The sequence below is a fragment of the Hypanus sabinus genome, chromosome 10 (assembly GCF_030144855.1).
Source record: "Hypanus sabinus isolate sHypSab1 chromosome 10, sHypSab1.hap1, whole genome shotgun sequence".
NCBI lineage: Eukaryota > Metazoa > Chordata > Chondrichthyes > Myliobatiformes > Dasyatidae > Hypanus > Hypanus sabinus.
Genome location: NC_082715.1, coordinates 29600471 through 29614421, shown reverse-complemented (window position 1 = coordinate 29614421; position 13951 = coordinate 29600471). Strand labels below are relative to the sequence as shown.

The 13951-nt window shown below is 42.8% G+C and overlaps 1 protein-coding gene across 1 annotated transcript in view; it reads left to right on the top strand.

Moving 5' to 3' along the window:
* LOC132400537 (adhesion G protein-coupled receptor F4-like) overlaps positions 1-13951 on the top strand; it is a 116654-nt gene that overhangs the window by 29225 nt on the left and 73478 nt on the right. Inside the window, exons 4-5 of the mRNA XM_059981579.1 lie at positions 10400-10466; positions 13159-13323. Of these exons, the coding sequence (XP_059837562.1) occupies positions 10400-10466; positions 13159-13323 (232 nt within the window). The remainder of the gene's footprint in view (positions 1-10399; positions 10467-13158; positions 13324-13951) is intronic.

Genomic DNA, 13951 nt, shown 5'->3' with positions numbered 1-13951 from the left:
TGAATTACGCGACCTCGGCTTGCTGAGGGGATTGGGCCTACTGTCCTCGGAGTCGCTTGATGCTGGTGGCAGGAGGTGGGGACGTCGTAAGTGGTGTGGGAGGAAGCAGAAGTGAGGGAAGCTGGCAGGGGTCCGTGCCAGGCAAAAAGCAAACCCTAGCCGGCTCGCTCTCATGTCCATTCTGCTCTCCAATGTCCGCTCCCTGGGCAATAAAATGGGCTACATCTGACTCCAATGAAATACTCGGCGCAGTACAGAGTCTGCTGTGCGTATGTTTTCACAGAGATGTGGCTCCCTGACAGAGTCCCGGACACTGCCGTTCAGCTGGACGGGCTCGCCTTATTTCAAGCGGACAAGGATGCAGCTCTTTCCGGTAAGACTCGCAGAATCACAGAATGGTGCAAGAGGTCTGTGCTGGTTTCCTGATACTGCTCATCGCTGGTGAAGATTCTAACTGTTAAATGCAGACCATTTTATATACCACGAGAATTCACCACTGTCTTCATAGTCAGCCTACTGAGGCGCTCTGTGAACTGTACAGGGCTATTAGTGAACTGCAAAATGCACACCTTGATGGACTGTTTTATGTTGCCGGAGATTTTAACCACGTGAACCTCATGTCAGTGATCCCCAAATTCCATCATTAGGTGGACTTTGCAACGAGGGGGGAGAACGCATTGGATCTTGTTTACACAAACATCTCCAACGCGTACCGGGAGGAGCCCTGCCCCCACCTCGGTTACTCAGACCATATCTCTGTTATGCTAATTACAGCATACAGACCACTCATCAGACGCTCCAGACCAGTTCAGAAGCAGGTGAAAACCTGGCCCACAGGAGCCATCTCTGCTCTTAGAGACTGTTTTGAGCACACTGACTGGTACATGTTCAGGGAGGCTGCAACCGATGTTGACTCTTCCAACTAGAGGAATACACCACATCAGAGACTAGCCACATCAGCAAATGCATCGATAACGTCACTGTGTCCAAGACCATCACTACACACACTAACCAGAAACCATGGATGACCACGGAGGTACGTGCGCTGCTGAGGACCTGGAACTCCGCCTTCAGAGCAGGTGACAAGGCAGCCCTAACAACAGCAAGGGCCAAACTGTCCCGGGCCATCAGAGGGGCAAAGCATGCACACGCTCAGCGAATCCACAGCCACTTCCAGGACAGTGGCGGTATGTGGCGCATATGGAAGGGCATTCAGGACAACACCAACTACAGGACAACATCATCTGACTGTGCGGGTGATGCCTACCTCCCAGAAAATGACTTGGTGGCGAGGAAGTCCACCCCTTCTCCAAATGACCAGGTGCTGTGTCTCACTGTGGCCAATATGAGGAGAACCCTGTGCAGGGTCAACCCACGGAAGGCTGCTGGACCAGACAATATTCCTGAAAGAGTGCTTAGAGGACGTGCAGACTAGCTAGCAGATGTTCTCACTGACATCTTCAACATCTCCCTGACCAGCGCCATCATTCCAACGTGCTTCAATGCCACCACCATCTTCACCGTGCCAAAGAAGTCTTCAGTGTCAATGACTACCATTCCATTGCTCTCACATCCATCATCATGAAGTGTTTCGAGAGGCTCGTCATGAGGCACATCAAGACCCTGCTGCCCCCCTCACTGGACCCCCTGCAGTTTGCGTACTGTCCCAACTGTTCAAGAGATGACACCATTGGTATCACCCTCCACCTGGCCCTAACCCACCTGGACAAAAAAGACATGTACGTTCGAATGCTGTTCATAGACTTCAGTTCAACATTCAACACGATCATCCCTCAGAAACTGATTGGAAAGCTGAGCCTAATGGGCCTGAACACCTCCCTCTGCAACTGGATACTAGACTTCCTGACTGGGAGACCTCAGTCAGTCTGGATCAGAGGCAGCATCTCCAAGACCACCACACTGAGCAAGGGCCCCCCCCAGGGCTGCGTGCTCAGTCCGCTGCTGTTCACTCTGCTGACCCACGACAGTGCAGCAACACAGCTCGAACCATATCATCAAGTTTGCCGATGACACAACCATGGAGGGTTTCATCAGCAAGAACAATGAGTCAGCATAGAGAGAGGAGGTGCAGCGGCTAATGGACTGATGCAGAGCCAACAACCTGTCTCTGAATGTGAACAAAACAAAAGAGATGTTTGTTGACTTCAGGAGGGCACGGAGCGACCACTCTCCACTGAACATTGATGGGTCCTCGGTAGAGATCGTTAAGAGCACCAAATTTCTTGGTGTTCACCTGACAGAGAATCTCACCTGGTCCCTCAACACCAGCTCCATAGCAAAGAAAGCCCAGCAGCGTCTCTATGTGAAGGCTGAGGAAAGTCCATCTCTCCCGCTCCATCTGCGTCACATTCTACAGAGGTTGTATTGAGAGCATCCTGAGCAGCTGCATCACCGCCTGGTTTGGAAATTGCACCATCTTGTATCGCAAGACCCTGCAGCGGATAGTGAGGTCAGCTGAGAAGATCATCAGAGTCTCTCTTCCTGTCAACCTGCGCAGCTGCTTTGAGCGTCCTATGGGCTCAGACCCCAAGATTCTTCTGATCCTCCTCACTGCCAAGAGTCTTACCATTAATATTATATTCTGCCATCATATTTGACCTACCAAAATGAACCACTTCACACTTATCTGGGTTGAACTCCATCTTCCACCTCTCAGCCCAGTTCTGCATCCTATCAATGTCCCGCTGTAACCTCTGACAGCCCTCCGCACCATTCACAACACCTCCAACCTTTGTGTCATTAGCAAACTTACTAACCCATCCCTCCACTTCCTCATCCAGGTCATTTATAAAAATCATGAAGAGTAAGGGTCCCAGAAGAGATCCCTGAGGCACACCACTGGTCACAACCTCCATGCAGAATTTGACCCGTCTACACACAAAGCAATTTTCCCTTGGATCCCATGCTTCTTTACTTTCCCAATAAGCCTTGCATGAGGTACCTTATCAAATGCCTTACTGAAATCCATATACACTACATCTACTCTTTCTTCAACAATGTGTTTAGACCCATCCTCAAAAAATTCAATCAGGCTCTTAAGGCACGACCTGCCCTTGACAAAGCCATGCTGTCTACTCCTAATCATATTATACTCTCCAAATGTAAATAAATCCTGCTTCTCAGGATCTTCTCCTTCAATTTATCAACCACTGAGGGAAGATTCAATTGCAACCCTCCAATCCTTCGGAACCTCTCCTGTCCCCATTGATGATGCAAAGATCATTGCCAGAGGCTCAGCAATCTCCTCCCTTACCTCCCACAGTAGCCTGGGGTAAATCTGATTCGGTCCTGGCGACTTACCCAACTTAAGCCTTCCAAAAGGTCCAGCACATCCTCTTTCTGAATATCTACATGCTCAATCTTTTCAGTCTGCTGCAAGTCATTCCTACAATCACCAAGATCCTTTTCCATAGTGAATACTGAAGTAAAGTATTCATTAAGTACCTCTGCTATTTCCTCCTGTTCCGTACACACTTTCCCACTGTCACACTTGATAGGTCCTATTCTTTCTTGTATTATCCTCTAGCTCTTCACATACATGTAGAATTCCTTGGGGTTTTCCTTAATCCTGCCCACCAAGGCCTTCTCATGGCCCCTTCTGGCTCTCCTAATTTCCTTCTTAAGCTCCTTCCTGTTAGCCTTATGATCTTCTAGATCCCTAACATTACCTAGCTCTCTGAATCTTTTGTAAGCTTTTCCTTTCTTCTTGACTAGATTTATTACAGCCTTTGTACACCATGGTTCCTGTACTCTACCATAACTTCCCTGTCTCATTGGAACATACTTATAGAGAACTCCACACAAATATCCCATTAAAATTACCACATGTCTTCCGTACTTTTCCCTGAGAACATCTGTTTCCAATTTAAGCCTCCAATTTCCTGCCTGATAGCCTCATAATTCCCCTTACTCCAATTAAATGCTCTTCTAACTTCTCTGTTCCTATCTCTTTCCAATGATATGGTATAGAATTATGATCACTATCTCCAAAATGCTCTCCCACTGAGAGATCTGACACCTGACCAGGTTCATTTCCCAATACCAAATCAAGTACAGCCTCTCCTCTTGTAGGCTTATCTACAAGAAACCCTCCTGAACACACCTAACAAACTCCACCCCATCTAAACCCCTTGCTTTAGGAAGATGCCAATCAATATTTGGGAAATTAAAATCTCCCATCATGACAACTCTGTTGTTATTATACCTTTCCAGGATCTGTTTCCCTATCTGCTCCTTGATATCCCTGTTACTATTGGGTGGCCTATAAAAAACACCCAGTAAAATTATTGACCCCTTCCTGTTCCTAATCTCCACCTTCAGAGACTCCATAGACGATCCCTGCATGGTGTCCACCTTATTTGCAATCATGACGCTATCTCTGATCAACAGTGCCACGCCCCCACCTCTTTGGCCTCCTTCATAGAAACAGAGAAAATAGGTTCTGGAGTTGGCCCTTCGGCCCTTCGAGCCTGCACCGCCATTCAGTATGATCATGGCTGATCATCCAACTCAGAACCCTGTACCTGCTTTCTCTCCATACCTCCTGATCCCTTTAACCACAAGGGCCATATCTAACTTCCTCTTAAATATAGCCAATGAACCGGCCTCAACTGTTTCCTGTGGCAGAGAATTCTACAGATTCACCACTCTGTGTTTTTCCTCATCTCGGTCCAAAAAAGGCTTCCCCTTTATCCTTAAACTGTGACCCCTTGTTCTAGACTTCCCCAACATCGGAAACAATCTTCCTGCATTTAGCCTGTCCAATCCCTTTAGAATTTTATACGTTTCAATAAGATCCCCACTCAATCTTCTAAATTCCAGTGAGTATAAGCCTAGTCGATCCAGTCTTTCTTCATGTGAAAGTCCTGCCATCCCAGGAATCAATCTGGTGAACCTTCTCTGTACTCCCTCTATGGCAAGAATGTCTTTCCTCAGATTAGGGGACCAAAACTGCACACAATATTCTAGGTGCGGTCTCACCAAGGCCTTGTACAACTGCAGTAGAACCTCCCTGCTCCTGTACTCAAATCCTTTTTGCTATGAATGCCAACATACCATTTGCCTTTTTCACCGCCTGCTGTACCTGCATGCCCACCTTCATTGACTGGTGTACAATGGCACCCAGGTCTCGTTGCACCTCCCCTTTTCCTAGTTGGCCACCATTCAGATAATAATCTGTTTTCCTGTTCTTGCAACCAAAGTGGGTAACCTCAGATTTATCCACATTAAATTGCATCTGCCATGAATTTGCCCACTCACCTAACCTATCCAAGTCACCCTGCATCCTCTTAGCATCCTCCTCATAGCTAACACTGCCGCCCAGCTTTGTGTCATCAGCAAACTTGGAGATGCTGCATTTAATTCCCTCATCTAAATCATTAATATATATTGCAAACAACTAGGGTCCCAGCACTGAGCCTTGCAGTACCCCACTAGTCACTGCCTGCCATTCTGAAAAGGTCCCGTTTACTCCCACTCTTTGCTTCCTGTCTGCCAACCAATTCTCTATCCACATCAATACCATACCCCCAATACCGTGTGCTTTAAGTTTGCACACTAATCTCCTGTGTGGGACCTTGTCAAAAGCCGTTTGAAAATCTAAATATACCACATCCACTGGCTATCCACTATCCACTCTACTAGTTACATCTTCAGAAAATTCTATAAGATTCGTCAGACATGATTTTCCTTTCACAAATCCATGCTGACTTTGTCTGATGATTTCACCTCTTTCCAAATGTGCTGTGATCATTTCTTTGATAACCGACTCTAGCATTTTCCCCACCACCAATGTCAGACTAACAGGTCTATGATTCCCCGGTTTCTCTCTCCCTCCTTTTAAAAAAAAGTGGGGTTACATTAGCCACCCTCCAATCCTCAGGAACTAATCCAGAATCTAAGGAGTTTTGAAAAGTTATCACTAATGCATCCACTATTTCTTGGGCTACTCCCTTAAGCACTCTGGGATGCAGACCATCTGGCCCTGGGGATTTATCTGCCTTTAATCCCTTCAATTTACCTAACACCACTTCCCTACTAACATGTATTTCCCTCAGTTCCTCCATCTCACTAGACCCTCAGTCCCTTACTATTTCTGGAAGATTATTTATGTCCTCCTTAGTGAAGACAGAACCAAAGTACTTCCCTGAACTTGACAGAACTTCCCTATCCTTTCTGAAACATCTAAAACCTGACACTTGAAGTAACCATTCCTGTCCCTGAGCCGTCTAAGTCTCTGTAATGGCCACCACATCATAGCTCCAATACTGATCCACACTCTACGCTTTGTTCACAACACCCTTTGCGTTAAAATAGACACATCTCAAACCTTCGGTCTGAGCGTGTCCCTGCTTTATCACCTGTCTATCCTCCCTCTTGTACTGTCTACAAGCTTTCTCTATTTGTGAGCCAACCTCCTCTTCCCCAGTCTCTTCAGTTTGGTTCCCACCCCCCCAACAATTCCAGTTTGAACTCTCCCCAGTAGCCTTAGCAAACCTCCCCTCCAGGATATTGCCCCCCCTGGGACTCCAGTGCAAACTGTCCTTTTTGTACAGGTCACACCTGCCCCAAAATAGGTCCGAATTATCCAGAAATCTGAATCCCTGTCACCTGCTCCAATCCCTCAGCCACGTATTTATCCTCCACCTCATCCTATTCCTATTCTCACTGTCGCGTACTGAGATTACTACCTTTGTGGTCCTGCTTCTCAACTTCCTTCCTAATTCCCTGTAGACTTTTTTCAGGACCTCCTCCCCTTTCCTACCTATGTTATTGTATGTGTTTGGATAGACATGGATTGATTAAAGGCAATCAGCATGGCTTTGTGCATGGTAGGTCATGTCCAATCAATCTTCCAGAGTTTTTTGAAGGAAGTTATCAGAAAAGTAGATGAAGGCAAGGCAGTAGATGTTGTCTACATGGACTTTGGCAAGGCATGTGACAAGGTCCCGCATGGGAGGTAGTAGAAGGTTCAGTTGCTCAGCACTCAGGATGAGATAGTAAGTTGGATAAGACTCTGGCTTTGTGGGAGAAGCCAGAGAGTAATAGTAGAGGGTTGCCTCTCTGACTGGAGGCCTGTGACTAGTGCTGTGCTGCAGGGATTGGTGCTGGGTCCTTTATTGTTTGCCATGTATATCAATGATCTGGATGATAATGTGGTTAACTGGATCAGCAAATTTTTGGTGACACCAAGATTGGGGTTGCAGTGGACAGTGAGGAAGGCTATCATGGCTTGCAGAGAGATCTGCATCAGCTGGAAAAATGGCAGATGGAACTTAATGCAGACATGTGAGGTTCTTTGCTTCAGTAGGATCAGCCAGGAACAGTAGGGCACTGAGGAGTGTGGTAGAACAAAGAGATCTGGAAATACAGGTACATAATTTACTGAAAGTCGGTTCACAGGTGGATAGGATCGTAAAGAAAGCTTTTGGCAAATTGGCCTTCATAAATCAATTTATTGAGGAAAGGGGATGCGATGTTATGTCGAAGTTGTAAAGACATTGGTGAGGGTAATTTGAGGTATTGTGTGCAGTTTTGGTCACCTACCTACAGGAAAGATGTAAACAAGATTGACGGAGTACTGAGAAAATTTACAATGATGTTTCTGGGTTTGGAGGAACTGAGTAATAAGGAAATACTGAATAGATTATGACTATATTCTTTAGAACATAGAAGACTGAGAGATTTGACAGAGGAATGCAAAATTATGAGGGGTTTAGATAAGGTGAATGTAAGCAGGATTTTTCCATTGAGGTTGGGTTGGACTACAATCGGAGGTCATGGATGAAGAGTGAAAGGTGAGGTTTAAGGGAAACACAAGGGGAATCATATGCAATCAAAGGATCATGAAAGTGTCAAATGAGCTGCAAGCACAACCTGTGCATGCAAGCTTGATTTCATATTTTGATAAGTACACGGATAATAAGGATACTGAGCGCTATAGTCCCTGTGCAGGTTGATGGGAGTAGCTAGTCTAAATGGTTTCGGCATGGACTACATGGACCAGTACGCCATTTCTGTGCTGTACCTCTATGATTCTATGAGTGCTTCTTGGATAGACTGGAATGAGAAAGTGGCTCTGAAGTGCCACTTTGAAGTGGTTAGTATTTTATTATCAATCGAGTATCTTCAAACGGGGCCACACAGAGTCTTTGTGCTAAGCTGGTATTCTAGTTGAGGATTGTTGTTGGATTGCCTGAGGGGAAAAAGATGTTTCATAAAAATGCAAATGTGGTATTCATAGAAAGGATACTTTCCATTAAATCCCTTGGATTCATATCCCCAGTTTTACATAGAGTATCAGCACCATCTGTTGGGCTCATCAGACAAGAATTCAAGCAATTAGTCACTAGAATGTTACCAGCTTTTAGGAATGTTCAACAACATAGCATTCATAACTGAAAAACTGCAGTGGAGAAAAGCTTTTGACAAGGAACAAGGAAAACTTAAATGATGTGTTTGTAGATACCTAAAGATTGCCAGATAGGTCAATAATATCTAAAAATGTGTGTAGAATGTTTTCCTTTATTAACTAAGACACTGATCAGAAGAATAGAAGGATTATACATCACTGTGGAATATTTAAACTAAATTGGAAGGGGGATGAAAACTAGAGTGATGGGGCTGAGGTTTGGGCAGTTGGTATCCTAGTTTCTTCAGTGTGCAGTGAGAGTGTGAGGGAGGGCAGGTAGAAGATAGGGCAAAATTTCAGTCCATAGGATTTTCTGAAATGTAAAATGGTGGCAAAATCAAAAAGGATGAAGAATACAGGACTGAAGATATTATATTTAAACGCATGCAGTACACAGAATAAAGTCGATGATCTTGTAACGCATTTAGAGATTGGCAGGTAAGATGTTGTGGGCATTGCTGAATCGTGTCTGAAAGACGATCATAGATGAGAGCTTAACATCCAAGGATATATACTGTGTCAAAAGGACAGACAGATAGGCAGAAAGGGTTGGATGGCTCTTGGTAAAATGAAAGAGGTGACATAGGATTTGATGTAGAATCCTTGTGGGTAGATTTACGAAACTGAAAGGGTAAAAATACCCTAATGAGACTAATATACAGGTATCCGAAGAGTAATTAGGATGTGGGATATATATTACAACAGAAAATAGAAAAGGCATCAAATAAGGACAATGTTAGAATAGCCATGGGGGATTTCAATATATAGGTAGATTGGGAAAATCAGGTTAATGCTGGATCTCAAGAGAGGGAATTTGTAGAATGTGTACAAAATGCCTTTTCAGAGCAGCTTCTCGTTGAGCTCACAAGAGGAAAGGCAATTCTGGATTGGGTGTTGTGTAATGAACCAGATTTGATTAGTGAACTTAAGGTAAAGGAAGCCTCAGGAGAAGGTGATCATATCAAGTGATGATGATTATTAGCCTAATTCTGCTCCTATGTCTTATGGGTATTTCCTATAGTGGGTGTCTAGGACCAGAGGGCAGAGCTTCAGAATAGATGGATGTCCATTTAGAACGGAGATGAGGAGGAATTTCTTTCGTCAGTGGGTAGTGAATCTGTGGAATTAATTTCTACGGATGGCTGTGGAGGCCAAGTCACTGACTATATTTAAAGCAGGGTGTCAAAGCTTACAGGGAGAAGGCAGAAGAATGGGGTTGAGAGGGTTAATAAATTAGCCATAATGGAATGTCAGAATAAATTTGATAGACTGAGAGACCTAATTCTGCTCCTATGTCTTATGCTCTTAACATTATTCAGCCATAGGATTATTGGTTCAGTAACTGCAACAATTTTAAACTGTAACTTCAGAGCAACCTAGTGACAGGGGCCAAGTTGTATCTCTTGTGCACAAGGGAATAAATTGTGTTTGAAGAATGTGGATGCATTTTCAAAGTCCAGTTAATCAGTGACCTCAGGACCTCCATCCCATTCAACAGAGAAACTTCTGAAAGTGCAGCATTACCTTGATTCAGCATTGCAAGTTTCATGCTCCTGTTTTAGTTTGGGATTTAAAATGATACCTGCTAAGTTCTTCAATGCATTATACATGATCTGTTACCACTAATTACTAAATCTTTAACATATCACATGCAGTCAATGGAGAGGGTTTTAGATGTGGAAGAGGGAGGGCAGATAATTGGGAGACAATTATAAATACAGTTGTTGATATCGCATGAATGGTTGGCTGCTGTCATCTGTACAAATCATATTGCTAATAACTTACTTAAATCCTAGTCAGGTTTGTCTCATTTTATCATACTTGTATTAAGTAGTAGGACAAATGTTGTTCATTTAGATAGGTGAACCAAACTGAAAAAATTATTGTAACAGACTTTAAGTATAATCTGAACTTGAAAGATTTTAAAGCAGTATTACATCTCAATTATTTCAATATGACAAAATTCAGGTTGAAGATAGTATACTAACAGAAGCAAGTAAAAGCCAAATTGTTCTCAACAGGCAAAAAAGAAATGGTAAGTAATTAATTATATTATGACATTATCATACCCTGCTACATCCCTTTAGAATGAGCAATGGCTGAAACTTGATTAAAAATATCATATTAACTTTTGAAATCAAGTTATTCTCTTTTTATGAATCAGTAAACTAAGTAAATTTGGGATTAATTGAAATCTGAATTTTATTGTGTCAATATCGCAACCATTTATTTTCAATCATTCAAAAAATCCTTTGATATTACTTATAATTTGCTCTATACTTGTCCAGTCCAGACTCTCATTCTGTATAAATTTGTAAACACATTTTGGAGATATGGTACAACAATTCCACCAAAGTACAAATGTCCAGTTATTCTCTCATCAGCAGTGTGAAGCAAGATGATGCAAAATCAGGCACCTTGAATTCGCTTTCCCCAGGTATCAGTCATGTACGATGGAGGCACCTGAAAATCAGAATCAGGTTATTATCACCAGCATGTGTTGTGAGATTTGTTAACTTAGTAGCAGCAATTCACTGCAATACATAATATAGAAAAAGAAGAATTTAAGAGTGTGGATGAAGAAGGGGACCTTGGGGTTCAAATCCATACATCTCTCAAGGTTGCCGCACAGGTTGATAGGGTAGTTAAAAAGGCCTATGGGATGCTAGGCTTCATAAACGGGGGGACTGAGTTCAAGAGTAGAGAGGTCATGTTGCAACTCTACAAATCTCTGGTGAGACCGCACTTAGAGTATTGTGTTCAATTCTGGTCACCTCATTATAGGAATTAATATGGACGCTATGGAAAGGGTGCAGAGTAGATTTACCAGGATGTTGCCTGGTTTGGAGAACAAGTCATATGAAGCAAGGTTAGCAGAGCTGGGACTTTTCTCTTTGGAGCGTAGTAGAATGAGAGGGGACTTGATACAGGTCTACAAGATTATGAGAGGCATAGATAGGGTGGATAGTCAGTACCTGTTTCCCAGGGCACCAATAGCAAACACCAGAGGGCATATGTACAAAATTAAGGGAGGGAAGTTTAGGGGAGACATCAGGGGTAAGTTTTTTTTACACAGAGGGTTGTGAGTGCCTGGAATGATTTGCCAGGGATGGTGGTGGAGGCTAAAACATTAGAGGTACTTAAGAGCCTCTTGGACAGGCACATGGATGAAAGAAAAATGGAGGGTTATGGGGTAGTGTGGGTTTAGTACGTTTTTTTAAGGATTATATGGGTCGGCACAACATGGAGGGCTGAAGGGCTTGTACTGTGCTGTAGTGTTCTATGGTTCTATGGTTCTAAGAAGAAAAAAGTTATAATAATAAGTAAATCAATTACAGTATATGTATATTGAATAGATTAAAAATTGTGCAAAAAACAGAAATATGTATTAAAAACTGCTCTCCACGATACATCTATAGAAGTTTTTGCGTGTATTTGTTGACTTATCAAATCTCTTCAAGCTCCTAATGAAGTATATCCACTGTCTTGCCTTCTTTATAACTGCATCGATATGTTGGGACCAGGTTAGGTCCTCAGAGATTTTGACACCCAGGAACTTGAAACTGCTCACTCTCTCCACCTCTGATTTCTCTATGAGGATACATATGTGTTCCTTCGTCTTAACCTTCCTGAAGGCCACAATCAGCTGTTTCATCTTACTGACATCAAGTTCAAGGTTGCTACTGTGACCCCACTCCACTGGTTGGGATATCTCACTCCTGTATGCCCTATCGTCACCACCTGAGATTCTAACAACAATGGTTATATCATCAGCAAATTTATAGATAGTATTTGAGCTATCCCTAGCCAGTCTTAATGAAACTTTCCTTTACGTTTCATAAACACATAAGCAGATGCTGGAAATCCAGAGGAACACAGACAAATGCTGGGGGATCTCAGCAGGTCAGGCAGCATCAATCAAGAGGATGAAGAGTCTCAACTCAGTCCATTGACTCTATGTTCCTTTCTACAGATGCTGCCTGACCTGTTCAGTTACTCCAGAAATTTGTATGTGTTACTCCTTTACTTTTATCAATCAATATGTTATTATTATTTCAAATGCTTTTGTACTTTATTTATTGCCAAATTTCACCTGATGACAATTTACATTCAATATTCTTGAATCCTCTTCATGCATCCCTGCAGAAATTGTCAGTCCAAGAAACCAGTTTCCATTTTATTCTCCCTATAGAGTTAATTTGTCTCAGGAGGGATTATTATTTCTCTTTCACAATCTTTTAGACACCCGCTACCCTGGGAACAGGTCCATTATCTGAAAAGTTATATATTCTGAGAAAACTTGCTACTGACTCCATTGGTAACCAAGACTCCCTCTATATTTCCCTGCATGTCTTTGTATTGACCCATGGTCCTAAGTTGCCATCAAGACTGCTGCAGTCTTGTGATCACTGGTGATGAGAGACGATTTTTAAGAGAGCATTCCAGTAGACTATATAATGATTATTTGTATGGTAGAGCCTTCTAGTTCAGCTCTACAAAATGAGTCTAAATTTTATGGAGAAATACTACACACCAGCTTGGTATATGCTTTTAAGTTATTATAATGCGTGGTAACACTACATGCTACTTTCCTTTGTCCAGTTGTTCCTTTTCAAACAAGTACACCTGAGTAGCTTGGTTTTGATAATCTTCAATGTGCTCAGAATTCATTTCCATTTATATATTAATGTTTTCACTCTTTTTCCTTTGTTTGCAATTTGGTACAGTCAATCAACAGACCGCATATACTGTCGACGTTGAATTAAGCATACCTGAAAATGGATTTTCTCTTGACACACTGAAAACGATCATGGATAATCTAACCTATCCATTTTCAGTATACATTCAAAATGGTAGCAGCGTCAATGTTACCAGGATCACTCCTACAACGGGTGAGTGTAGATAAAATATATGAACCACCTTGTACAAAATATGACTTTGACAAATCCATTTTGTCTCCTCAAAATTAACATAACATCATATGTAATGTCATAACATCAAATCTGAGTGTTATTCGGGATAAACATTTAAGCAAATAGTCAAGGGTTTTAGTGCTAATAAGGATGTAGCACAAAATGACTGCACTAACTGCAGAAATATAAACAATTCTTGTTTTGTTACAGTTGTGACTGAGTAGTGTACATGGGATCCTAGTGGCCAGATTCACCTTAGGTGCAGAGAGCCATGTTTGGAATATAGCCGCATGGTTCAGGGAATGACTGAAAAGGAAATTACTGTCAGCTGCAGCTCTAGAGGCTTTTTGGATGATGTCCAGAAGAGGAGGAATGCTCTGAGTTTTATATTAAGAAGGAGATGACTTCCACTTTTCCCGGCTATACTTCTTTCTCTTCCAATGGTTGCTACTGGTGTTCCGTCTCACCCCTGAGCTTTTCCACTTCCTATCCAGGCCTAGGGGGCCTCTGACAACATTGAAAACACAGCACTACTTCTGAAAGATCTGAGTACAAAAACAGTTCAGCCATGTGAAAAAGTGCGGGGCTTGATTTCACTGGACAACAA